This window comes from Xiphophorus maculatus, chromosome 22 (assembly GCF_002775205.1).
Source record: "Xiphophorus maculatus strain JP 163 A chromosome 22, X_maculatus-5.0-male, whole genome shotgun sequence".
Taxonomy (NCBI): domain Eukaryota; kingdom Metazoa; phylum Chordata; class Actinopteri; order Cyprinodontiformes; family Poeciliidae; genus Xiphophorus; species Xiphophorus maculatus.
In genome coordinates this window covers 13,576,742-13,601,807 of record NC_036464.1, presented here as the reverse complement: position 1 = coordinate 13,601,807, position 25,066 = coordinate 13,576,742, and the positions used below count along the sequence as shown (strand labels likewise).

The window sequence follows — 25,066 nt, the reverse complement described above, 5'->3', positions numbered from 1 at the left end:
TGCTTTCTTGATACATGATTAATTAATTGACTTATTTTGAATATTGGTGACATATATGTGACTTAATAAAGAACCAAATATATAATAATAAAAAAAAACATTTTTAACCAAAGTCAAGCCTTTGATTGAGCATAATCATGATAGTATAAAAATAATCGTATATTGATGGAACATCTTGTCAACTTGTAAAATACATTTCTAAAACAAATACCTCCAAGTCTAGGGGGAAATTACTATGTGGTTCAAAGCTTGCAGACAATAAGAAGCTGTCGCATCTGGCTTGTTGGCAGAAATGATGGAACTGTTAGCAGAAGTAATCAAATCACTTATAAAACATGAGCATGAAGTGTAGCAAAAGATGTTGCTCTTCTCCTTCTGTTGTGTCAAGAATGTGGAGCAAATGTAATTTATTTGGGAAGGTTCTAAAAGGGAAACATTAACCTAAAGACCATTTGCAGTAACATTGGTGACTCCAAATATTGTTCAGAACAGCAGTAATGAAAAATATGAAGAGGGGGAGTGATAGGCTCCTCTGCCAAAGACAATCTTAAATGCATTAAAATGGAAATTAAAATCAACAAGATGTGGAATAAAAATATGATTTGTATGAATCAAAACACGGCCGAAATAGTAAAGTCTCAGTCAACGTTCAGCTCTGAGGCGATTAAAAAAGGTCTTTGCCTGTTACAGTCTTTCACTGTTGTTGACAGTCTGCTTCAAGATTTTACTTTTCAGTCAGAGATGCTATTCCACAAATAATGATCTCAAACTGGTCTGCTCATTCTACTCTGACAACAACAAGAACAAGGCCTTTTGCCCAGACAAATGTTGCTCGCTTGATGCTCTCTCCTTGTCTGTAAACCTGAAAGATGCTGTATATGAAAATTTGGACCTGTACCAAACAACCATGCCATGTTCAAAGACTGAACACCCTTTGTTTCAGATTTTGATGTTTGGTTTTAACTCCAGCAAATGATCTTCGCCGTGGTGTGATGCCTAAAAGGATTGTAAAATTAAGACTAAAGGAGAAAAGTATCTGTCCCACATGGTTTCAAACAACTTGCAGAATGTTTCTCTTTTGGAAGTTTTTTAAACCTCGAAAATCCGTTTCATCTTCACTATCAATGGGGAGACGATAGTATTTTATGAGTAGCATAACAGGACGCAGATGGAGTAGTCAGGGACATTTTATGTTTATCTATTGGTGGAAGCAATCAGGAGAAATGATGGTCAAAAAATCCAAAATTTGCGTTTTGCACTCATCAGTCTGAACTGATTACAGAGGCTCTGAAGCCTGAAGCTGTCTTTTTTTAAGCTGCTACTTTTTTCTGTTATTTAATCCCATCATCTTGTTTGCCTTTTATTTTAAATTTCTTTTATCTGAAAATGCATTTAACAAATTACTTAGTGGATGTAGCACTTGTTGCCTTCATAGCAGACAGGTTAAGGGTCTGTGTGAGTCTGCAGCACTGGTAAATAACGATATGTGATAACTTAGCCTAAAAAATGGCTTAGTTTGTATCAATTTTAAGACAAAAAGTATCTTTTAAGAGTATTTTTGCTCCACTGATTGTATTTAAATATTGATTTTGACAACCCTACTCAAATTAATTACATTGTATTGTCACCAATGTGAAAAACAGTGACAAAAGAGCTTATATTCAAAAGGACATAACAATTCAGTTCCTTTAAAGATCTAATTTGGTCATAAAAAATAAAATAGTAAATAAATGAAGCATTTGTTCAGAAAGAATGTTTATTGTTCCCATATAAAAATTATATACATGTGCAATATAATTTCTTCATATTGTTTCCTATAAATACAACACAGCTTCCGATGTTTCTTAATGGTTTTTGGACAAAACCAGAAAAAAAAAAATTCTGAAAATTAAGTCATCTTAAAAAAACAACAATAATAAACCACTTCTCATTAGAGAGCTGTTAGGCTTTCTGCTGTTATTCCAGCATCTTTTGCCATGGAGTAGAAATGGCCTCTCTTTTGCATCAGATTGCTTGGAGAATCAAATTCTACAATTTGACCAGCATCAAGGACCATCACCCTGTGGAGCAGGAACATGTGTTAACATCATAACATACTGAGCAGTGTTTATTCTGACAGTGATAAAAGAAAACATAGCAAATTGAAAGAGACATGCACTGGTTGTGTTTTATGCAGAACAATAAAGTCAGTGAAGAAACAAATATGAATAGTAGGCAATACTAGGATAACTGACTTTTTAAAAATATATTCTCAAGGCCATTCTCCGCTTTAAGTCTGTTTCAAGGTTTCATGTTTACTTTCACTGACAATACTTCACATTCAAGCTTTAAAAGTATTTAAAAAAAACAATAGCAGTTCTGTAAAAATGTAATGCGTTTTGTCTTGAGGTGGTGTAGGTCACAACAGAAATAATTATTTTATTTCAACATATTCTGTATGACAATATGTCTCAAGGCATCACTTGTCAATATTAACTGTAAAAATGTGAGTTATGGGCTAGGAACTGGTCATGTCTATGGTGCTGCTTTAACATGCTTTAAAAGTAAAGAGTTTGAAATCTGTCACTCGTTTCATATTTGAGTCATTCTTCTCTGACTAGAAAAAAACAAAGATGCTTCACAGCATACCAAGTGAGAAAGAATTGCACCATTTATGTGCGAAAAGCTGCACACCTAAAGCACTTTTAAGTAATGTTCAGGTTCAGTGAATGATTAGATAGTGCTGCAAACGGTATAATTAAGCAGTTATAAACCCTACTCTCTGTTACTCATCCAGTCTGAAGAGGAACTAGTTAAATAATTTGCGTGTAAATTATTACATATTAATATAGTTTTTAAAAAAATTCTTATTCATGTTAGTTTGTACACAAACAAGCATTTAAAGTAGAATGAAGTGAGGACATTTCAGACTCTCGTGCTGAACTCGGACTCACCTGGAGCTGTCCATGATGCTGTGCAGACGGTGGGCGATGGTGAGCACCGTGCAGTGGGAGAACTCTTTGCGGATTGTATTCTGAATCAGGTCGTCCGTCTCCAGGTCAACAGCTGCAGTGGCCTCATCCAGGATCAGGATTCGAGATTTTCTCAGCAGAGCCCGAGCCAGGCACAGCAGCTGCCTCTGACCAACACTGGAAGAGAGAAGCAGATGTTCAGATCTTATCTGGAGCTCTCAGAAATTAAAATAAAATCCCATGTGGACACTCACTGGGATTGAGATAGGGTTAGACTAAAGTGTTGTGTACATATGGCACAAACATTGTAGGAAGGAATTGTGTTGGGAACAATATTGTTTTTGAATAATCAATTGTTAATTATTTGCAGTTTACTGAAAACTCAAGTATTCCATCAGTTTACAAACAACTGTATGTTTTCACATTCTGCATTTATTTACTGTGATTTGAACTGGAATCACTGTTTAAGTTTATGCTGCCAACCTGAGGTTTTCTCCTCCCTCTGCAACCTCATGCTTTAATCCTTCCTTCAGCCCATCTACATAATCCTTCAGATGAGACAGCTCAAGCACTCTCCAGAGCTCCCCATCGCTGAATTTGTCAAAAGGATCCAAGTTCATCCTCAGTGTCCCAGAGAACAAGACTGGATCCTGCACTCCAGAAGCAGATAGTTTACTGTACTTAGCAGAAAAGATTACCTTGCTTTTGCATTTGTTTTAGTTTTTGATGTTTACCTGTGGGATGATTGTGAGTCTGTTTCTTAGATCGTGAAGTCCAATTTTAGAGATATCTACATCATCAATGAGGATATGTCCATCAGCTGCTTCAATTATGCGAAACAGGCAGTTTGTCAGGCTTGATTTTCCAGCTCCAGTGCGGCCCACTATACCAATCTGAAGGTAATGAAGAAAACATAAATTTACAATAAAATTGAGATCCTAAATATTATATTATTTTTTTTGCATAACCCATCTTTCAGAAGACACAAACAGTTGGAATAGCATGAATGAATACAATTATTTGACATTTTTACTCTGATTGCAGCCAATAACTGCATTAATGCTACATTTACTGTGTTAATTAAAGCCAAGCAATGTCTCAATCTAAAGTTGTGGGTCTCCTGGAGAGCTTTCTCAAACTCCAGATCTGAAGGGACAAACAATCCTGACACAATCTGGTGTGTTAATAAAGTGACGCCATCATGCAATTGGACATACAAGGGTGGAAAATTGTACAGTTTGTCCATTTAATATGACAAATGTAGGATATACAAAAATGTAAGTGTCATTTGGAGCCTCCCTATGTTTTCTCAATGCTCGACATTCCTTCAAATCAAAAGCATAGTTGAAAAGGACCAATTAATAACTGCAATGTGCAAAGCAAAGAACCTAAGAAGCCTAAGAAGTCTAAAACTAAATCTACTGGTAAATTCTGTTTACACACAAACAGTTTCAAAGACAATGTTTTGTAAAGCAAATTATCATCCAAAGATTGACATCAGAGAGGTGATAGAGTCTATTCCTTTTATGCCCTTAACTACAATGTTCAATGTGTGAGACAAATGCTGTATGTGATCTGTTTTGTCACCTCCAGCAACATGTGCACAGAAAACTCTCTGCATTGCAGAGAGAGCTTATGAACACCTTACACAAATCAAATACTTTTTACATTTTCATGTATTTTTAGACATTTCTAATATGTATACTAGAAATGAACATTGTGAGACAACAAAGGATATTTCTATGTTCAATATAATATAAGTTTGTTAACGCTGAGAACAAAAAAATCCTTCTTCATTATGTTTCCTCTTTGTACAATAAACTCAAACCAGCCAAACCAATATTGACACTATTTATAAGTAAGGTTTAATACTGAAGAAATGCGAATTATTACCATCTACAGCTACCAGGTCTCTAAGCAATACACATTGGTTTTATTTTTGTTAATTTAGTGCATATCAAACAAATGACTTGGACTGGGATGAAGCACAAAAATCTCAACTGGAGCATCTCACAAGGGTGATTTATTGCATTAAAAAGGTAAACTTATGTTTCTGACATTTGCTATTTGCTCCTTTCTTTCTAGATGTGGTTTGTTCAGATGTAATGCCAATATAGCAGAATAATAATACCAGAACAATAATACCAGAATAATAAAAAATTTCAAGCCTCATCAACAAAATAATCCAGGAAACATAGGTGGCCTAAATTAAGACACAAACAAAATTAGCTAAAAGCAACAGAGTCAACAAGAGATGCTGTTTTCTAAAGATGAAAGGCTAAGATAAAGAAGAGAAGAATGTGGTTGATTTATGTCATAGCTCACAACAGACCTATCCTATCTGTGCTTTTAGCTCAAAGTGTTATTATTATGGTCTAGTCTAAGGTTTTTATATAATTATCAAGAATTATTTCACAATTTATTCAATATTCTAATTTATTGCAGATTGAGTTCCTTCAAGTTTGGCTGTTTTTATTGATTCAGAAGAAATGGGAACAATATTTGCCCATAAATATGGTCCATTAAAGTACCTTCACCTTTTAGCTATTGCTGTTTCTCTTTGATGTCTGATATTTTCTCCACAATGATATGAAGTTCAATGCTTGACATGTAGGTCTAGGGTAAATCTACTGAGCTTTATTCCCTTATAGTTTTAAAATATGATGCTTAAGTTAGTATCAGTATGCAGAATTTGTGACAGTCACTGAGCTTAGAAAATCTAAATAAAAAGGTGTGGAACTAAAAACCTGGCAGCTGTTTGCATTTCTTCAAAGAACGATTATGCGCAGTTAAACTTAAGTTAAACTACATAAAAACTATAGTTTGTATGATTTTACATTTTGATTTAGTTCAATTTGCATGTTTTTTCCTTTTAATAATAACCAGTTGTCCTTCTGGTGATCAAATTCAGATTGTTTGCCAATAAATGAGATGAAGTGAGTTGACCTTAATATAACCCTGCTGGTACAAAATGAATACATGCACACATTTATTATTTCAAAACCCCTTTTTTGTTTTGAATGATAGAAGGTTGTTTTATATGGTTTATAAACAGTGACACACACACACACCTACATTAAAAGAAAATCTCCCACACACAAACCTTCTCAGTGCTGCCAATATCACAGGAAATCCCTTTCAGGACCAGGTCCAGTTCAGGTCTGTATCTGACCTTGTAGTCTACAAACTGCAGCCTTCCTGCTTCAGGCCACTTCTCTGAAGGCCGAAGCTCAGTCACCCAGGGAGCCTGAAGAAGAACAAGCTCATCAGTGACGTTATTAAGTTAGGCTGATAATGTTCAGAATGTATCCATGAGGTATATCTGGTAGAACTATCCAAATGTATAATACACAGGTCTATGTGCCGTCATTGTAATATGGACATAGCAGTATTGCGTACCAGTCTATAATCCTAATGGCAGTGGAAGACATGATGTTGTGAGAATATTGTAATTTCCAATTTGCCTTACTACGCAGATCAACCAGTTATATACACAATTTGATAACCACACAATATAGGTGAACACATATAGGTTTTACTTGTCAATAAACACTGCTAGTGCTGAGGGTTAAAGATCCAACACATGCTGACCACTCTAAAATGTCGACTCGGCTGTTACATCAAACAGCCTGGATGCTTTCAAGTGAAAGTAAAAGGCATTCCTTACAGTCTTGTTAAATTGGCTAGTATATATTTGAGCACTTGGAGGTGACCTGATGGTTTAAAAGGACAAAAAACTAAAAAATAGGACACTGAATAATTCAACACAGGTTCTTGTTTGATTATTGCATCTAGTGTGCCAGATGCAAATCTGAGTTAATAAAGTCAGTTGAGCAATTAGCATACAATCCTATATAATCCTTTTTGCAACACACTGGTTTCTCCAAATGTTATGCCAAAAATCCTGACAGGATATATGAAAGAAAAGAAAAGTTGATGTCATGGAAATTTATATATATATTCTACTGTAAAATCACTGTATATATATATATATATACAGTGATTTTACAGTAGAATACTGTGAATGTGAAAACAGGTCACATACTTTAAAAAAGCACCACAGCGATTGATGCTTAAAGAATTTCTCTATTTCCTCACACTGATCCAAGTAACATACTGTATGTCTTCTATATGCCATACGAATGTCAACAAAGAAAACAGTGAGACAGCAGATTTGTAGTGGAGAAATAATGAAAATCAACATACCTCATTCTCAAGCTCAGAGTATTCACTGACTCTCTCCACAGCTACAATATTAGTCTCCAGCTCTGAGGTCATCCTTACCAGCCAGTTGAGAGTTTGAGTTACCTGGAAACCCAAACAAGATATAGAAATTGAAGTGTTTTTGCTGGTTTTGTTAATAACTCCACTCATTACTACTGTTATTTCTGTGCTATTTGTCCTAAAATACAGTGAAGGAGATTCAGTGACTCACATTAAGGGCGTATGATATGGACAGACCAACCAGGCCACTATCAAGGGAATTCCTGGATATTACAGCAAAAAGAGCAGCAAAAAACACCACAAGGTTTCCCAGAAACTCCAGGCGGATGGCCAGCCATCTGTTGAGTAAACAAACATCATATACTGAAGCCGACAAATATATATTTTGAAAAGAGGCTCCATCAAAATCTGCCATCACTTAGTACTTTGAAAAATATTATTTTGAAGGTCTCCTTCCATTACTGACCTGTTTGACACGATCCACGGATAGACACTTTTCAGGTTTTCATCAATAGTTACTTCATTGTGTTTCAGGAAGCGCTCCTGATGTTTGTAAGCTCTTATTACAGACAGACCTGACACAGTCTCACCAAAGTGAGAGTATATAGGCGAGCGAGACACTGAGTCCAGGCGGCGCAGCTGTCGTGAAGTTGCTACGTAGAATCGCTGGTAGTGAAGAAAAAACAAAAAATTGATAACAGTTGGTTTTGGATTGATAATTATAGAAAGAGCATTATAAAACCAAAACACGTTTCATCACACCTCTCCCAGGAGAGATTGTTTCTTTGACAAGATACAGTTTTGCAATAAATATTATCTATGTAGTGTGGAAGGGGGGGGAACTTTATTGCATATCTGTGGGTAATATGTATGTATTTTCTGGCTACCAGTTGCCAGTAGCCCCTGCAGGTCTGTCTATTTTTCCCTGGCTAAATGGGCCAAAATGGTGACCCAAATTAGGAGAGGTATGAAGGAAACCTAGAAAGCACTTTAGGTTTCCTTCGCCACAGGATAGTGGCTGATCCTCACCACTATCCCCAGATGGAAAGTGGCTGAGGATGGAAATGTAATGGTGTCCACTTGAAATGGTGTTCTCTGTTGAACTGAGCTCCAGAAAATAACCTGCTCCAGACCTTGCCCTGAAATGTTAGGCTTTTTACTGACGGCCATTTGCCTTTCTTTTTTTTTTACTGGACAGTTTTTAGGACAATATATTGGCATGTTTTATATCATTATTTTTAAAATGCTAATGTACCCAAATGTAGTAGCAGTGCACCTTACTAAAACGTAGTTGTAGTTTGTCTGGAGACATTTTATAGAATAGCTTAATTGTTAATGAGCTTCCACAAGTTGATTTTCTTCAAATGTTTGACACAGCAAATATATTGGTGTGATTACAGCAATGCTAATCATACCAATCACAATCATCTCCAGCTGGTTTGGTCCAAGACTTGATCTCATCTTCCTCAGAGTTTGATGCCAGTTACATGCTTCAAAACAGTTGGCACCAGAGTCAGAACTCTTCATTAATTTGCTAAACTAAATTCATCGTGTACAGGCGAAGAGGTAATTGTTTTCATAATTTCAGAGCAGAATATTTTCACCAACCATTTTACAGTTTATAACACAACAGAACCCTGTGAAATACTGAGTGCTATTCCTAAATCTTTACTAACTTTAAACTTTTGGGGAGCCCTGGAGTAATGAATTGGATGAAAACCTGGCATCAGTTTAGTTACTGTACACAACACTGTTAACTATTCAGTTAAAAAACAAAAAAATTAAATAATGCAGGAGAATGGTATTTACTTTTTGACAGAAGTGTTAAGGCTTAAATCACCAATTTAATGTTTTTAATCTATTTTAGAAAAGATGCTTGTAAAAAGATATTTTATACAAAAGCATAAAAGACTGTGGAGGTTTTCTGATAATTCTGTTTTTTATAATTTAGTTGATTTAAAAGCAAGGTAGAAGCACTTTAACATCTGTGCCTCAGCTTTGAATGTTCCATGACAAGCTGAATTAAAGTGGAAATCTGTCCTTGTAATCTGACAATTTAAACGTTTTAGAAGTGAAGAGACAAATTTCTCCCAGCTAAAGAGCGGAGAACCCATCTGCCTTATACAGATGAGAATAATGGAAGCACGTACAGGTGCTGAAGTTGAGAGCTTGACTGAGAAGTCAGCTCAGGCTGCATGCTGTTTCCCCATGCAGCTTTCGTTCTATAAATCTAACTACAGACAAATAGAGTGAATAGGGATGTGAGTCGGTAACAGCAAAGACAAGATGACCTCTTTTCACATCAAGGGGGCTTATTGTAAGCCATGCTTGATCCTGAACTCTGCTTTGTGCTCACAAAGGAAGTTAGATGAGGTAAGTAAAAGTGCTATTTAGCATTTTTTGTGTATTAGTACTAACAAAGGGTGAAACTAAGACAGGAGAGTCACTTAGTGTACCAGATTTTAAAAATTATTAGAATATTATTGTTTTGTGGCACTCTATCATTTATTCTTTTCCATATTGTTTCACTCTGCCTGTGTTTGGGTTCACTCACCTGCACAAAAAAGTAAATCACAGCCAGAGGAATGATAATGATGGTGAAGAACGGAGTCGCCAGACAGATGACAAACAGTGTCCCCAGTACGCCTAGTAAACACAAGATCCAGGAGCGGAACGATTGAGGGATGGCTTCATCTACTGTGAATATGTCCTACAGGAACACAGGAAGAATGTAAGAAAACTTAGTATCATTAATCTTTAATTAGTTACTTATAATGACTGAGTGCAGACTAAAACAGTAAAATCTCAAAGGAGATTTGCAAGGGTGAATAAATTCAGCAATGATAAAAAAAATACATAAATAGAGCCCCACCTTGGCAAATCGGTTGACGACTCTTCCAATTGGTGTTGTGTCAAAGAAAAGCATAGGGACTCTGAGAATGTTGTTTAGCAGTCTTGAATGCAGAATCCGAGAAGCGTTAACTGAGGCATTGGCTAGGAGAAGTGTGCCAATGAACACTAAAATACCTGTAACATAAGCAGTTATATATGGTGAATGTCCCATGTGAATGTGAATGGCTATCTCCAGCAGTCACGTGAGATGTGGGGTAACACCAAGGGCAAGTAGCCAGACTTTAACAGGACAACACACACAAACAGAACAAACAACCATTCTGCCCAAAATCATACCTAAAATAAACTCAGACTGACCTATTAATCTAATATTTGTGTTTTTGGACTGTTAGGAATAGCTGCAGTAACAGATGAAAAAACCATAATGAATGAAAAAGCAGTAAAGTTCTAAAATAAATCTATAAGCACACAATCCCATATCTATGTTGTTTATGTCACTTCATGCTTATTTACAAGATAATTCAACTTCTGATTCTTTAGCAAGAACTTCCCATTGGTCTATAGAACCTCAGAACATGGATACATAAATAGAGCCCCACCTTGTGGGGCATCCAACTTTAATGTTGGATGTTATTTACCACCTCTGTGTAGCTAAGTTTTCAACCACAATACCAGCGCAGTGTTCTTTGTCTTTTCCAACAGTTTGAAGATCAACAATGTTCCCATTAAAGAGAAGCTGTAAAGGTTTAAAATTGCATAGCAATTTTTTCCACTGCTTGAAATGACTTGGCGGTTGAACACATTTCAGACACTGCTGTTTCAGCAAAGAAAATTAAACAATAAGACACACAATATAACAATAAAAGGGAAAACCATTAACTCAAGGCACTTTAAGCAGAAAAGTGTTATTTAAGTGCAAACTGCTGCACAGAATTAAGAAAAAATTTATTTCCCTTTTCAGATCCTGTCACTCTTGGACAGAAAATGTATACTCTTGAATGTACACCTCACAAAAGAATGTTGAGTCACTTTCAGTGCTATCTCAAGTCATTAGAGATTAAACACTTGCAACACTTCAGAAAACCAACTCATGTTATTACATGATATTACATGTAATATCCATGTAATATCATGGATATTACATTTCTACAACCCCCACAAAATCTGAAATATTCAACTTAACTGCTATTTCAGAACCATAGCCCAAGTTACAACTTGTCAGCCCGGGTGACTACGTAAGTGAGAAGAGTTTATACTTTTCACAGATTAGATTAGATTAGATTAGATTAGTCCAGATCAGAGCAATACTTTGGTTGTGTTATTGTGACCCTGAACACATTTCTTCAGTGTCTCAACTCTGAAAACTGAGATATTGTAGTGTAAGTAAACCAAATGACTTAAATCTGAAAATTATAAAATAAAAGGGCAGTTACCTTGAGCCAGTCCAAGAGCACCAAACACTCCTACTCTGGTGTCCCTCTTATGGGAAGGGTATGTGATGTTATAGTAATCTGCTGCATCATTTGTCCAGTCACTCAGCCACAAGTTTTGACCAATGAATGCAACATTCTGGATGAAGTAAATGAAGAAGATCCAAAAAGTATATCCCCATCCCATGGCTCTCAGGTACTGGAGATACACTGAGAATTTTACCTGGGTATTAATGAGAAAGCACACTAAGAAGACAGGCTCTACAGTTTCATCTATTGGTTTACTTCAGTTGCTATATGAGGTAGACCCAAAATGTATACCTGCCCCGTTTCCATAGTCTCCTTCTCTATTAGCCTTTGACCTTTCTTTGTCTCACCAACATCTTCAGTTGGTTTTAAAGTGCTGTCTTTCCTTAATCTGAAACTGAATAAAAGTAAAAAAAAAAAAAAAACAACAACATAAGTACAAGAATAAATCTTGAATGAGAAGTACGGTATCAAGAAAAACAATGTAGATGTGCGACAGTAGTTGAAATATTGTGGCACACCCTAACTATGTTTTGTTTTGTTTTTTTGCGTCATTTGTTACTTAAGACAACAATGTGATCAAACCTGGAGCCAGTTCCTCTTTGGCTGCGACGGATGCTGTTTTCTCTTTTCAGTGTGATAGAAACAGCGTCCTCTGGAGGAGAGTCTGCCTGAGTGTCGTCTCTCTCAGCGATGATTTCTAAGTCTATTATAGTTTGGTAATCGTCTGCAAAGGTATTGATCAAAAACCATCCACATGATTACACAGTATGGGATGCTCAATGCAGCATCACATTCTGTAATGATCCAATACACACATGCTGTAATAATGCAGCCTTTTATAGCCATGATAATTGTAAGGGAATGAATTACCTTCTTTTGAATGTGACTGATTACTTTGCTCTTTGGCATATGTGTCCAAAAACTCTGAAAAAGCCCCTTTACTAGCACGAAGGCTCTGGTAGGAACCAACCTCGGAAACCTGTCCGTTTACTAAAACTACTACCTCATCTACGTAAGGCAGGAAGCTAATTCCGTGAGTCACCAGGACACGAGTCTGCAGAGAAAAGAGCACATTCAATAATAAATGCATATTTTCTATTTTAGTTTTTTTCCTTTATTGATACAAAAATTATGGTAAACATTAGGGATAATAGTATTACATTAAGCCTAATTCAAATCAATTTTTATCTAATGGGATTATTTAAATATAGTTCAGCTACTAAGAAACAGTGAATTACCTACGGTTCCTGTCATTATTTTCGGAAATTCTCATAATTGCAGCAAGCATAAGTACAAATCAAATAAATTTGATTTTTATTTAACATGAAAAGGCAATGTCAACAATAGAGTCTGTATAAGATGTGATGATGCACCCATCATGTCTATTATCTGAACTAGTCTTTGGGTGTTTGTGTAGACTGGGTTTGTTTCACTTTCAGTTTTAGTGTTGTAGACACTAGATCAGGACAAGTACAAACCTTGTTTTGTAGAATTCCTTTGGGTCCAATAACTTTATCAAATAGATGCTTTCCAACATGTGAGTCCACAGCAGACAGGGGGTCATCTAACAGTAAAATATCAGCCTCACTGTAAGCTGCTCTGGCCAAGCTGACACGCTGTTTCTGACCTCCTGAGAGATTGATACCCTAAGAACAAAAATGAGAGCACACACTTAATAATATGAGGTCTCATAACCCCACAAGGTTTTTATTTTACCTCACAGCCATATAACATTCGGTCAAAACTCACATTGTGAGCATATCTACATGTTTGAACCAAAATCTAAATACATGAACCAACCTTTTCTCCAATCTCAGTGAGGTCTCCTGCAGACAGCAGCTTGAGGTCGGGGCCCAGAGCACATGCCTCCAGTACGTCTTCGAACCTCTGCTCTTCATAAGGAGAGCCGAACAAGATGTTATCCCGCAGAGTGGCATTTTGGATCCAAGCTTGCTGTGGTACAAATGCAAGAGAGCCCTGGGTGGAAATAGAAAAAGCACATAAGATGCAAGTTTCATGTAGCCACACTCTTACTTTCAGATTGAATGCCACTTATTTTGCATTAAGGTTGTATTGTTTCCAGTAATAAGCAACTCCGATGATTAAATGGGAGCGTTCATGCTTCCTTTAACAAGCATGTTTGATCTATGGGTCCATAGATGTATGGGCTATGCAATACATGTTCATTAAATGTTTTGCAAAACAAAAACCATTCTCAGATTATGAGATGAATGGTACATCAACAACAAAACACAGTAGCCATACAACAGCACAGACAGCTATAAATTCAGCTGACCTCAAGCTGGAAGTAATAGAGACGCAAATGGAAGTAGAAATATGTGCAAAAATTGAATCAGAGAAGCTGAAATAAAATATTAAAACACACATTCCAATTTTCTGAAAACGTTACAATGTCAATGATAGATGTTTCTAAGAAAATGAAATGGTTAAGGTGTTGTATTCATACACCGGTTATATGAAGATGCCTTTTAATGGCTGTTTTGTACGTCTTTCAAGGATGTTTTTTGTGATGTTGCCACTTAGCAGAATATTATATATTTTAGATTACTTGTAGAGTACTTTTTTAATCTGATATATGACTTTTTTATTATATTACAGAACTTTGTCCTCAAACACAATGATATGATTTTTAGAACAATAGAACAGCTACTAGAAATTTTTAAGAGTAAACTTGACAATGGATATTATGAATCAATGTGAATCTTTGTCTTTTCTTCAACTCCGTCACAATGTTTTTATTGATTCAAGAAAGATTGTTATATCATCCCTATTGCATTTATATAAATGTTTTTCAACAAAAGGATTATGAGTCATTATTAAGTGCAACTGTGCTCCCCCTATGCAAATCCTTTGAATAAATATAAAATAGATAAAAGAAAAAAGGTAAAAACAAGATATCATTAATTACTAAAATCTTTAGAATTGCCTCTACAGGTTTCTCGAAAACAGTTTTTCTGAGCAGAAAAATAACAACCAATACTTCATTGGTCCACCCAATGATTCAAACTTGAATCTTTTCATAAGGGATTAAAAATACGCTTAAGAAAAAAGAAGATATCATTAAGCATACTAATGCAATTCAATAAACATTAATCAAGCCTTTAATCAAGCAGTACCCGAATGTTGATGAAGCCTTTGGTGCTGTGCATCTCCCCCAGGAGGGCTGACATGAGTGATGATTTCCCTGAGCCCACAGCTCCCACTACGGCTACCAGCCGACCAGGTTTGATATCCAGCGACACACTGGGAAACAGACAGAAATCATATTGTATATCCTCCTAAATATATAAAGATTACAAGGGAATTTTGTGGCCATATATGCGATGCATATATGGATAAAACCAGATATGGACTGTACATAAATTTTGTAAAAAGATCACAACCCTTTTCTTGAAAAAATATTACAAGTCTGTCATGGTTTTGTCAGCTTCTGATATTTTAATTCACATTTGAGTAACATGAAGGTCTAATTCTGGATGTACCTAAGACATCCAGAAAAAACCTGTGCCATCATGGAAAAATCAAAGAGAATTGTAGAGCTCCACAGGTCTGGAAACTGTACTGTTTGGTACAGTTTCCAGATGGCATATTCAGCATAAATTGTATGAGAATTTCAAGCCAGCTGTCAGAAAACTGGTTCTATCAATACATCTTGTGAAGATTGACAGTGAAATAAGTCCAGCAATGAACTGAGTTGAAAAGACACTCGACAAAGAAGATGTCATTACTCTATCAGCAACATAAAAAAACAAATTGCTTTGTGATGACTTTAAGGGACAATCACCTTACTTTGGAGTTTTTGATCACATTTGACAAACTTGTAAGAATTTGACCATAATGAATATAGTTACATTTTGAGAAAAAATGCAGACCTTTGCAAGCCTGAGAACAGCATCCCAACTGTGAAGTTTATGAATACGATTCATGCTGTCTCATGTTTATTTTGTTTGCTTTTATTCTGCAGTAGCAACTGGTGACTTTACAAAATAGATCAAATTATGAAGAAATAACTCAAGACAACGATTAAAAATGTTAAAGCTTGGAGCAAATGGGTACAATGATTCTAAACATATAGAAAAATTATTAAGGAAAAAAAAAACAATAATGTTTTGAAGTGGCCATCACAAAGATATGATCTCGATCCCACACACAGACAGTGGAATTAGCTTAAAGTGTCTGTGAGCAAGATGGCCCACAAATGAATAAACTACATTTGTATTTTCAGGAGGAATGGGCATAATAAACTATTTTGAGAAGGTTGAACCAAGTCCTACAGTTTAAAAAAACAATCCTACTAAATTCTAAGGAGACATGTAAACTTTGGATTTCAAGAAAGTAAAAGAAATAAAAAACCTCTTCAATGTTCTGTTGTTATTCTGGCATATAGTAAATAGGGAAACAACAACAATCCTAACTTTAAGAAAACAGCAAAAGTTTAGTATGATTTAACTGATTTAACTGTGCCCAGGAATTCTTGTATAATAAACAAAGCAAACATACTTTTTCAGTAGAGGCTCAGAGTCTTTTTCCCATGCAAAGGCCCCTTCGGATATGTTGATAGCAGAATCTAAAAGAAAAACGATTAATGCAGATTTTATAAAAACAGTAAATCTGACAAATTTGATCAACATGTCACTTCTCAGGATAGAAAAAAAAGACAGACTTACTAAAACTAGGGTCATGACGCACGATGTCACTGTCAAGATCATCTCCTCCGAGAAACTTCTCCAGCCTCTTTTTAGACACCGCTGTCTGACGTGTGAAATCAACAGATAGTTAGAGTTTTATTACAGCTCTGACTTGTGTCCAAGTAGCAATTACAGCAGTCTATCTACCTGTACAATGGAAGCAATAAGCATCGGAAGCATGGCCAGCGGAAATCGTAGAATGTTGAACAGAGAGATTGAAGTGAAGGCTTTCTCAGCAGTTAATATGTTGTTTGAGCTCACGCCAACAAACACAGCAAATGTGGCCAGAGAAACCTGTCCATAAACAAAGCACAGGCTGGGTTAGCATCAAGGACCCTTGCAGGTTTTTAGTTTCATTTTGAAAACATCTAACATGACTCACCAAAGCAGGGGCACAGGTGAAGATGAAAGTGGAGACGGATGTGAGGTAGGCAAACTTCTTCATCACCTTCAATTCATCTCCTCTGATATCTTCAACTTGACTCTGGAAGGACGGCTCCCACGCAAACAGCTTCAGAATCTGGTGAGAGATGGTGGACGAGGACAAGGTGAAAAGTGTTGCGGGGAACTTGAGACATGAACAAAGTATGCCACAGGATATAAATATGACAAAGAGAGTTCAACTGTATCCAAACAGTAACAGACAAAATAAATTACCTTGATTCCATTGAGCATTTCGTTCATTATCTTCATTCTCTTGTCTTTGAACTTCATGTTTTCTATCTGTAAAGCAGATGTAAGATACTTCATTATTTGTCCTTGTGTTAAACATAAAATAAGAAAATAGATATTTAAATTAATAAGCAATCCAAAGGGGTTGGTAAACATTTATACTGCATTTATAAATGCACAAGCATTTATAAAATGAATGCAAGGGTTGATGACCTTAGACTAAAGATCATGACTAATATAAGAAACCTTTAGCCTTTTGTCAAGACTAAGTCACAAAGTAGTATAAAAAGATAAGGTTTTATGATGCTATACTGATGTTGATAATCACAGAATGTCAACAACAAGCCACAAAAGGCAATGTTTACCCTGGAGCATGATGCTAAAAAATTTGTTCAAACACGTGACTTTATAGGTCCACACACAAGAAAGTGTATTGAAGAAAGCTAGTTGTAGGAAAAACTGCTCTTTTTTATTGCTTCATGACTGGCTTAACAATAAGAACATGAGTACATATATGGAGGGTCTTAAAGAAACGACTGACTAGGCCTTGGAAATCTAACAAACACTCAACAATCCTTGGACTTTGCCTCACTCTTTACTCAAGACTGCAATTATCTCTGTTGTTAGCTCATCTTTTCCCAACACACTTCCTCTCAGCTTTCCATCAACATGCGTGAGCACTGCACTCTGAACAGAGTGCTCTGCTATGTCGTGTGTAAATAAGTAGTATAAATATACATACAATGAAGCTACAAAACTAATTTTCTTTTACCAATTACCTTTTTGTAGCTTACTGGAAGACATAATAATCAAAAATAACTAAAGGCTTGAAAATTTTCACACTCTCAGTACTACGTCTTTAAACAAATTACATAAATAAATCTACATCTTAAAAATATTCTAATTTGAGATAAACTTGCTGTATGTTGAGTATGGTTGAGTGTAGAAACATTCTCTTTTTGTCCAATTTGCTCACCTGGAAATTTCTGGCTTTGGTTGCTAAAAATCCATTAATTGGCACCATTAGCACCATTACTAGCAGCCCAGCTAGTGTTGAAGGTCCCAACTCCAACCACAAGAAAACGATGGACACAATGATCTGCAGAGGGCAGGACCACAGCAGGTGGATGAAGTTGGTCACGTCGTTGAAGCGCTGGGCGTCTGCTGACATGAGATTCACAGTTTCTCCAACTGTTGACTCTTTGCGGTTGTCATTAGACATCACCAACGCCTTTGAAAGAAGAGAGCGAAAGGAAAGATGGAGAAAAAAACATAATGTTTCACTTCATGAGCACAAAAATTGAAGTATAGCATACAGAATATTTATTTGTGCAAAAAGAAAAGCAACTGCTTAAATAGTTGCTTTTCTTTTTGTGGCACTTGATTGCTACAGTTTTGATAACTATGTATGCCATATATTTACTGTTTATTATACACAGACTTCAACAAATTTTCAGAATTAAGACCTGCTGGGTAAGTAGCAATAGTTTTTAAAGGTACAATATTATGTTTCTTTTACAATCACATAGTGTCATTTTATAGCACAATCAAGTAACTATGTTACCTTTAGTTGTTATAAAAAATACTGTATATACCAAATATGAATTAAAAGAAATTTGACTTTGTAATTTAACACATTGAAATTGAGTGTCTGTCTCTTTAAGAAACTCTTGTTCTTTCTGGTACTCCGCCTTCAGGCAGTCATCACAACTATTAACCCTTTCACAGCTTTTTTACAAGCATTGCACTGTGGTGTAGCGTGTATAATGAGCTCAGCAGGTGTTCAGCTCCACCAGCTGTTTTTGCTCCGCCAGCTGCTGGCTAGTCTGAAGAAGCTGAGTGGGGGACAAATGTTCTGTGAGGCGGAAGCTCCCAAGATTCGAAACTGCAGCTCTGAGAAGGAGCTTCGTTCTCAAAGGCGATGCCAGGTCCACCCAAGCGTTTTGCACAGCCAAATGGTTGCCATGGGAAATTAAAGGATTTCTCAAACAGAAATGAAGCAACAATTCAAGTATGTTTTTGATGAGGCAATAAATTTAAAAAATAAATAAATAATAAGTATATAATACTGTCCCTTTAAGTAAATGTTCTGCTGAAAATTATATCCTTTGCCCATTCGGCTCTCTGTATCGTAGCTAAACATTTAACAAACTGACAGCCGGTCAATTAGTTGTGCTATCTGCTCTGGTGGCCACCCTGCAGTCAGCTGTTAAACAGACACAGTCATATATTACAGTCAGCTATTCTTTAAAAACCAATAAATTTGTCTCTACCGGAAGTAAGGCAAAATTAGTATTTCTTTGGCCAGCTGACTGACAGAGAACAGGATCATGGGAGAGGTGGGTTGGAGTATTACTCTATGGTCCCTCTACCTGGAAAGAACTCAGATCCTTCTGTATCTTTTTTGCAATCTTGTCAATAGAACTATAAACTTCATAATTGATTTTCTTTTTTTTTTTTGAACTTCTGTTATCCAGCCCCTATCAAGCTATCATTTTGACTGTTACCTTCTTGTACACGGCAGCCATGAGGGCAGTTCGAACCTTCATCCCCAGAACAAAGCATCGCTGGAAATACTGCTGCAAGAACAATGATTGTAGAAGAGCCACCACCAGCAGCAGCACAGCATACAAATACCCTTCCCAGGCATAGCTGGATTTGTCTTGAGTGAAGGAGATCATCAACCTGAGTAAAATAAAACATTAACCATCATATATGACGATCGTGTGACACTCATAATCCTCTTCCAGGTAACCCTATGCCTGGCAGGTATAGGAGTACCTATGCCTAGGAGTGTTTTCCTCGCTTACAAATTAGTTTCTGTTTACTTTCTTCTCAAGCTGTCCTGGTGTTATCAGTGGATGTCTCAACTAATCAATGAATAGTAAACAGTTAACTATGCAGGTTTAGACATTCACCAGGTCAGACTGGAGCACTAGAACAACTTCGAAGTCATTTTTTTCTGATTCAAAAAATTTTAAACCCGTTTGTATGAGACTTTTGATAGATTTAGTCTAAAGTAAAATAAAAAATCTGGTAAAGTCAAACTAGTGTTAATTGTGTTAGGACCTACATAGCAATCAACCTGTTGATTATTTCTACTTACTTCAGGAGTTGAGGACTGGCAAAAGCCAGAAGATCCTGCAGAAGTTTGAAGAAGGCAGATTCAATCAGGAGCCATTTAAATGTCTTGTAGATGGTGGTAACCAGCCATGAATTTGGATAATTTATGTCCTCTTTCTTTTTCTTCTTCTTCTTATTTTCATCATCTTTCTTTCCTTTTTCCTCCTGATGTAAAATATGTAAGCACATTCTTTAGAAACACAACAGTATATGGAGACCACCTGGAACAGAATCGGTGTTGTCGTCGAAAATACAATTATTATTGGGGATTAAAAACCTGGACAGGTTGTTTGGTGTATTTAAAGGTTCTCACCATCATCATTACATCCTGATTCACACCTTTCCCCAGACCGTTGCTTTGAGAAGGTGCTTCCATAGATTTGCCTCGATTTTTCAGCAGTTTATCCTTCAGCTCTTTTTGAAATCGGATCCGAGCTTTACCCAACTCAAACTGCATGTGATGATTGAAACGCTGAGTGATGTAGGAGGTGCTGTCCACCTCATTCAGCTCCCACATGTCCTCCTGAACCAGAGGCTTTTTGTATCCTTTCACCACCATGCTGGAAAAGAAATAAGAAACCTTAGATTGCAGCACAAGAAGTAGCATTATTTAATTTTCCCTTTAAGGGGGATTAAATAATGCCCCTAAAAGGGGCATTATTTAATGTCTATTTGTATCAGTTCAGTCTATTTACGATTTGATTCATTCATTCGGCCGTTCAAGCTCTTGTTGAAATTCTTTCTACAATGGGGTTGAATTCACCTGTTGATCCAGTTAAAAGTGATTCTGCTCAAAAATGCTGCACCAGCCTCTGGATTCTACAATACAAAGAACAGAAAACATAGACATTGAGGTATGTTAAGGTTGTTAGGGGGAAACAAACAAACAAATAAATAAATAAGGATGGAGTTATTTAATATAGGAGTTATTTAATATACAGTACTATAGATATACATATAAAGCTGTTAACATAAAATTTTCACCAAATATAAAAATAGGTTTATAGGTTATGTGTAATCCTGTGTATTCTAGTTAAATATATTTCTTAAGTGGGATTTCCACTCATTCTTCTACACAAATTGTCTTCTGAAGGTTCTGGAGGTATTGTCTATACAATCTGAACTTGCTTTTTTCCTTTGATCTCAATTGCATTCATGTCAGGTGGTCAACTGGGTTGCTAAAAACCTTACATTTTTTCTATGAAACCAAAAGAGAGTTGTCTGCACTGTTTGGAATCACTTTCTTGCTTAAAAATCTAACCTTGCTTCATATTCGGATTCCAATTAAACATCACTCATTAAATTTCTTCATCTTTCCTGAAATTAAATCTGCAAATGCATATTCCAATAGATGGTGCCACACTACGATAAGCAATAACATGTTAAGCAACAGTCTCCCAGTATTTCACTGGTTTGTCAAATGGTGTGCCGCAAACTTTAAATGAGCTTCAGCGTGCTTTTTCTTCAGCAGTGAAGTCTCATGTAGTTTTCACTGATAAGAGAATGATGTTTCTTTGTGTTATTTTTCTGGAATTTGTTGCATCTTCCTTGTTGATGTGATCAGAACTTATTCCCGGTTTCATTGCATTTCACACATAAGTCAGCCATTTGCTTTGTCTTAACTTCTTTATGTATAGAATATGACTATAATTCCTGGTAACTGGTGTGAATTTCATGGCACTAGCTTCATTAGGTAGATGTTTACTAATAAACATCTTCGTAACATCTTACCCAATGTGCTGTAGTGTTTCCATTTCTAAGCAAAAAAAGAAAAACAAAATTCACCTTTTTCACAAGCTCCTTTTCCTCTGGAGAGATGTCAGCCAAAGCGGAGAGAATGAGTGCTATCACCTCCAGACCAAAGGAAATGTAGAAAAGAGAGAAACGAGGAACATCTCTGACCTGTTCCTGGGTGTAAAGATGTTAAAGGGTAAGAGAGATGTTGTATTTAATATTTCATTAAATATAAACCAATAGCTGCTGTGTGGTTGCTCATACCAGCCTAAGAGCTTCCCGTAGAAGTGTCTGGAAAGGGAAAATGTCACAGAGGACAAGGAGAAGCCAGAAAAGAAAAAGAGAAGCAGAGTCTACTGCTTTTTCTTTTCGTCTCACTCCTTCTTGACACAACAGCAGGAGAATCTGAAAAACAAAATATATCAAATCACAAAGTAGACTGTAAAGATTGCTTTAATCTTAAATATTGGAGCAAATATCTGAACCTAAAACCTAAACTTTACCCATGTGACAGCGAAGAGGACTGGGTTTGTGTAGTATACAGCAGAAATTTTCTCTGCTGAGCTGTTTGGACCAAAATCTTCTACTAATGTGACAATCAGGCCTCCAATGGCCGTCAGAAACAACAGAAACACAACAAGCTGAGGAGGGAAGAGAAAGATCAGACTGATTATTAAAATGCTTCCATCTCAGCATCACATATTGAAAGAATGAGAGTGTTTTAATTGTACAATACCTGTTTGCAGAGGTAGAGCTTAGTCCGATGTTTTGTATTTACTTGTGATCTTTTACATAAAGACATGAGGTTCCATGGAGCGCTTAGCCAGAGGAACCCCAGAGGGATCCAGACCAGAACTGTCTGTTCCAGACATACTGGGAGGTCAGGGTCCTCTCTCTCCAAATAGGACTCATTCTGAGGTACAAACACAAATATGTACACACATGCATCATAACCATGTATCAGAATCATTTAAATAATCAGACAGCTTTATTGGCCAAGCATGTGCACACAAACAAAATTAGACTTTGGTCACTTGTTCTCAGTGTCAGACATTTTAAAATAGAAATATATGAAATAGGTGGGTGGTGTAATTTCAAAATTAATGACATTTTGTTTGTTTATAGAGCACCAACACACAACAAATGTCACGTTGAAACACTTTACAAGCAAGTCATTTCAATGTAATCACAAATTAATTTTAATTGATAAGTTCAGCACATTTAAAAGAAAAATTGAAAAGTTAAAAAAAGATTCTCAGTTTCAGGATAATATATGCTAGAATGCTTTGTTTAAACACGTTCTTTAAATTGTCACTTTCACTGTAATTTCTAAGGAGAATTTATGTTAAAGTGTGAAGACTGGCATAAACAACTTTAATTACAAATTAAATAATATTTTTGAGTTGAGGCGTCTTGGTAATGTGTTCAAAACTGCGGATCTTGAAGCTTTTCAAAAAAATTAAACAGTTGCAAAGCATTTTAATAATTTGAAAAGAACATGATTCACACACTTGAAAATACATTCATACATTCTGTCATGTGAACAGATCCGTAATAAGGACGAGCCTAATGAGAGGTCGGTGAGTTTATGAGTTTGTTCTGTGAGCTGCAGCTTAAGGTAGTTTATCAGGTACATAATGTATGATTGGAAGTTGATTGTAGTTTATTGATTACCAACCATAAATTCTGTTTTTATGTAAACAAACCTTTTCTTGTTAACTCTTTAACATTCTTTCATTTATAACTTTTCTTGCCTTTATATATGTTCAATAACTTTAAACACAAACACCACAGTACTATGAGTAAAAGAGAAAGAGCTGCTGTAGTACTGGCGCTCTACTTTTCAGAAAAATGAGCTGCAGTATTACCTCTCAGAAATACTTGTTACGGTTTTGGACTTGTTGAATCATGCCCAGGAAGATCCTCATTACAGTCACATGATATGTTCACAAAGGCAAAACACTTATTTTGGTTTCCATTTACAATTTGAAAGAAATGACACAAAAAGTTCAACTGAAAGGTAGAATAAATTTAAACTTTACTGTGCCTGAACTGTTTTAAATGCTGTAATAAAACCAGAACTTTTTTTAAGACAAAACTGAAAACAATACAAAGAAATATAACAAGTTTTATAACAAACATTTTACTCAATAAAGGTTAGAGACCAGATGTCTGTACAAGAAGCAATGCTTGCATTCATCCTGAGATAAAAAACATGACTTCACTTTTGAACATCTGTAGTCTGTTAAACTCACCCAAAAGTCTGACCCGCAGTACTCCTTCAGAGACGCAGCACACATGATCCGTTGTGTTAGCTTCACTCGCCCGGCGATGATTTGACGACCAGACTCCTTGTGCCCTCTGCTCCACTGCAGCTGAGCTCCACTCAAACACTGCTGCTCTCTCCTCTGTCCACCCACAGAGCAGAGACAATTTCAGGATGTAGCTACGAAGGACTTTGATCCAGGAACCTTTGAAGTAAAACCAACCCCCCTCCAAAAAAAGAAAAAAAAGAAAAAGACTACAATCAATCTAAACCAACTCCCTGTGTGAAGATACTTGACAGCAACAACAAAAGTGTTGAGATGCTGCTGCAAAATTATAAAATAAATAAAAAATCTAGAGGTTTAATCTTCTAGTGACTTGTGTTGTCCTCAGCGTACTATAATCCAATCCTTTTTGAGATGGAAAACCATACAGACGACCAAGTCTAATTTTTCTCCAACCCACGTAAACTCTACACTCATTTTTGTCTGAAGTTTAACTTTACAAGCAGAGAACGGTCCATAAGTAATAAAAAGGAGGGAGAAAGTCAGAGCGAGAGAAAAACCTTGCGTAAGTCTGACAGTGCAGTTTTCCATGTGTTGGGAGAACCGTTCTCTAAAAAAGGAAGTGTGTTTAGGAAAAGGAGGGAGGGGATCATTATGCTCTCTTTCCTGTTATGTTTCCACTTCTCTGCATGAGAAAGAGTCTGGAATGAGACCAATTATTTTCAGCACTCACATCAAATTGAATTAAATTCTCAACTAACATGAGTTGAATGGTAATGAGCCTGATAAGAAATCTCTGTGTTTTAGTCAGACACTGATTAGTCACAGATTTGGGGGTGTGGTCATTACAGAACCCTTTTGCCTCATTTTGTTTTTGTCGAACAGGGAGAGGAGCGGACTTCAGACCCAGAAGGCATACTGAACATTCACGCTGTACTTAAACTGAGATATGTGAGATTAAGAATAGATTAGCATCCCTCCATTGTGTTTACAACCATCAAGGTTCTTCCACACTGTACATGATGGAAATTAAAAGCTGCTCTGATTTATTAATAATAGACTATTATTAT

At 36.2% G+C, this 25,066-nt stretch overlaps 1 protein-coding gene across 2 annotated transcripts; it reads right to left on the bottom strand.

The window, feature by feature from the left end:
* Positions 1–1,742: 1,742 nt before the first annotated feature.
* Positions 1,743–24,742, bottom strand: LOC102218606 (canalicular multispecific organic anion transporter 1-like). Of its 2 annotated transcripts, none has more exons than XM_023326966.1 (32): positions 23,982–24,742; positions 22,463–22,639; positions 22,230–22,367; positions 21,991–22,131; positions 21,778–21,894; positions 20,756–20,811; positions 20,306–20,552; positions 19,976–20,157; positions 19,377–19,554; positions 17,846–18,100; positions 16,855–16,920; positions 16,580–16,717; positions 16,345–16,491; positions 16,177–16,261; positions 16,010–16,076; positions 14,626–14,752; positions 13,289–13,465; positions 12,967–13,134; positions 12,359–12,542; positions 12,071–12,212; positions 11,780–11,882; positions 11,462–11,681; positions 10,048–10,202; positions 9,730–9,885; positions 7,642–7,841; positions 7,387–7,513; positions 7,158–7,259; positions 6,055–6,198; positions 3,686–3,844; positions 3,435–3,601; positions 2,934–3,128; positions 1,743–2,060 (listed from the first exon to the last, which is right to left on the bottom strand). In XM_023326966.1, the coding sequence occupies exons 1-32, from the start codon at positions 24,024–24,026 to the stop codon at positions 1,931–1,933; spliced, it is 4,695 nt and encodes a 1,564-aa protein (XP_023182734.1). In that variant the 5' UTR covers positions 24,027–24,742; the 3' UTR covers positions 1,743–1,930. The 2 variants fall into 2 exon arrangements, with proteins under 2 accessions (XP_023182734.1, XP_023182733.1); XM_023326965.1 differs by having other exon boundaries at positions 21,778–21,900; positions 23,982–24,740.
* Between the last annotated feature and the right edge of the window lie 324 nt (positions 24,743–25,066).

Bases quoted from the DNA above. Each gene is read 5' to 3' on its own strand.
- LOC102218606 (XM_023326965.1), bottom strand. From the start codon at position 24,026: ATGTGTGCTGCGTCTCTGAAGGAGTACTGCGGGTCAGACTTTTGG. The intron at 16,077-16,176 runs GTAAGTCTGTCT...TTTTTCTTTTAG, and splicing joins GCGTCATGACCCTAGTTTTA to ATTCTGCTATCAACATATCC. The intron at 13,135-13,288 runs GTTGGTTCATGT...TTTTGTTCTTAG, and splicing joins TCACTGAGATTGGAGAAAAG to GGTATCAATCTCTCAGGAGG.